We start from the raw sequence: 2,340 nt of genomic DNA, 5'->3' as shown, positions 1-2,340 counted from the left end.
ACACACACACACCAGTCACCTCATCACTGACCTGCCAGGCGCCGCCATCGACTCCATCCTGCGCCACCTGGACCACGAGGCGCTAGAGAGCCTGGCCGCCACATGCCGCCTGTTCGGCGACAGCGTGGGGAACCACATCCGGCAGCAAAGGCAGGAGGCGGCCCCGTTGCTGCGCCTCGCAGGCACCATCAGCTCCGACCTGATGCCACAGAGGACAGGACCGCTGCCCGTCGCCGAGTGGGCGGCCCTGACGGAGCGAGCTCAGGAGTTCAAGCGTCTGAGGAGCAGTGTGGCCACGTTCACGGCGTCGGCGGACGCGGGGGGGCAGAGGCTGGAGGTGGCCGGTGCCGTGGCCGGCCGCGCGCGCTACCGATTCCGGTGGAAAATCAGCAGCGGCGGCAGCACCCATCACTTCCTGCACCTCGGCGTCCGCGGGATGGGACGCCCGCGGGTGGAGCACCGGTCTGGCAGCGGTACGTGGTTTGTGCCAGGAGCTGCTGTGGCAGCACGTGGACTGAGGTTCGTCGCCGAGGCAGGATGTCAAGAAGTGCATGCTACAGGGGTGCACTGTCACAGTCGCGACCTTACAATGAATGTGGCCGACGGTGTTAAGAGGGTGCAGGGACTCGTCGCGGATGGATGCTAGCACCTCGCCCCGGCCCTCAAGAGGCGGCGGCGGCGGCGGCATGCGGCGGGCTCAGAGCCCCCAGCGGCCAGCGCCTCATCATGCTCCCACCCCGTGCCGCCCCCCCGCCTCTTGGATCCACCGCCACATTGATTGAAGTGTTTCGGCATGAGGGCTGTCGGCTGGATGTGGAAAGGCACGTGTGTGGGCGCGGGCCAGGTCGGCCACCGCGAGTACCGCAGCGGGCGGCAAACTGACCTGGGTCCCAGCCTTGGCTGGTGGTGCAGGCCTTGTAGCAGGCCGTGCGGGCCGCAATGCGGTCATAATTAATGTTGGCGCTGCAGCATGGATGGAAGGAAAGCCTCCTCAGAGATGTTGCCGCCGCGGGGACGCCCTCCACCGGGCAAGCGTCAACTGCCCTGCAAATTACCTGGCGAAGCCCACAAGGGCCGCCACAATCAGCAGGGCCACTCCCCAGCGAGCCATTTGGCTACCGCGTCAGGGCTGGACGCTTCGAGAAACGCAAAAATGGGGGGAGGGGGCCGGTTGGCTTGATTGGTTGGGTCAATACTGGTAGCGAACAAGAGCCAATGCCGATTATAAAGGATTATTCTGATGCCCGGGACGCGGCCAGCTGGCACCCCATCCTGGGCGGTACGCCATTGGGCGGGACACGTGGGGCCTGTGCCATCTGGCGCTCTCATAACAGCAAACAATGCAAGTATTTGCGAACCTTCCTCCGCTGTCGCCCCTGGTCGCCGACGCCATGGGCTTCTCGACCGACCTGTCGGTCTGCTGTTGAGGGCTGGCAAACAGGCCAGGCTTCTGGGAAAGGCTGGAAACCCGACTTGAGGGTTCTGATAGTGATAGCTAAGCAGGTGGTAGGACCCCGCATCACCGGCGGGCGGCACCAGCACACCGCAGGGCACGTTTAAACCTGGGCCATATCGTATGAAAGCAGCACAGCTGCAACCACAGCCCGCACATCGTGCAGCAGGCAGCTTGAAATGTGTACTCGCTGACTGACACAGTTTTGTAGATTCATGCGAGCTCGTGCTTGCCCAACAACTTGCTCCCTCACGGCAGCGAGCGCTGGGCCACAGGCCAAAGGCACTCCTCCGCTCAGGCTGCAAAGCGGTCCTCTATTGTGGCCACATGCCTGAAGACCGGCGCCAGCTCGGAGGGCGGCTTGGTCGGGAAGCCAGCCAGCAGCAGCGCATTGGCGGGCCAGCTGAAGCCGTCGTAGCCTGCGAGCAGGTGTGGGTGTCGGGCGGGATGGGCTGGGGCCGGCAAACACCTCTCCCTCACCGCTCAGACAGCACAGGCAACAGCGCCTGGATCAGGCAGAAAGCAATTGCTGACTGAGCCTACCCGACAGCATGGCCGCCAAGTCCCCCATCGGCATGCCTCCCTCTAGGCTGGACACCACCACCGCAAAGCGGGCGCGCGGGTGCTGGCTCAGCGACCAGGCCAGGTTTGGAAGCGTGGAGATCTGGTTGACGGGCAGCACCAGCGTGCGCAGGCCCGCGGCGGCCTGGCGCAGCTCGGAGGGGACCTGCGACTCCAGGCGCTGCAGGGCCCAGGCTGCACGACACGTGGCAGCAGCAGCAACGGCAGCGGCAGCGCAAGCACGTGAGGCAGGGCATGCGCATGCCTGCCTGCAGCTCAGCCAACCTGAACCTGATCAGCTCAGCATGCGCCCCCCCCCCCCCCCG

The 2,340-nt window shown here is 65.3% G+C and overlaps 1 protein-coding gene across 1 annotated transcript in view; it reads right to left on the bottom strand.

Annotated features, from left to right (window-relative positions):
* Positions 1-1,747: 1,747 nt before the first annotated feature.
* CHLNCDRAFT_137221 (hypothetical protein) overlaps positions 1,748-2,340 on the bottom strand; it is a gene marked incomplete at both ends in the record, with an annotated part of 2,235 nt that continues 1,642 nt past the window's right edge. Inside the window, 2 exons of the mRNA XM_005845313.1 lie at positions 1,748-1,872; positions 1,997-2,209. Coding sequence (XP_005845375.1) covers positions 1,748-1,872; positions 1,997-2,209 — 338 coding nt within the window. The remainder of the gene's footprint in view (positions 1,873-1,996; positions 2,210-2,340) is intronic.

Source organism: Chlorella variabilis (assembly GCF_000147415.1).
Source record: "Chlorella variabilis unplaced genomic scaffold CHLNCscaffold_18, whole genome shotgun sequence".
NCBI classification, from domain to species: Eukaryota; Viridiplantae; Chlorophyta; class Trebouxiophyceae; order Chlorellales; family Chlorellaceae; genus Chlorella; species Chlorella variabilis.
The sequence above is the reverse complement of the archived record's forward strand: the minus strand, read 5'-3'. Positions and strand labels throughout refer to the sequence as shown.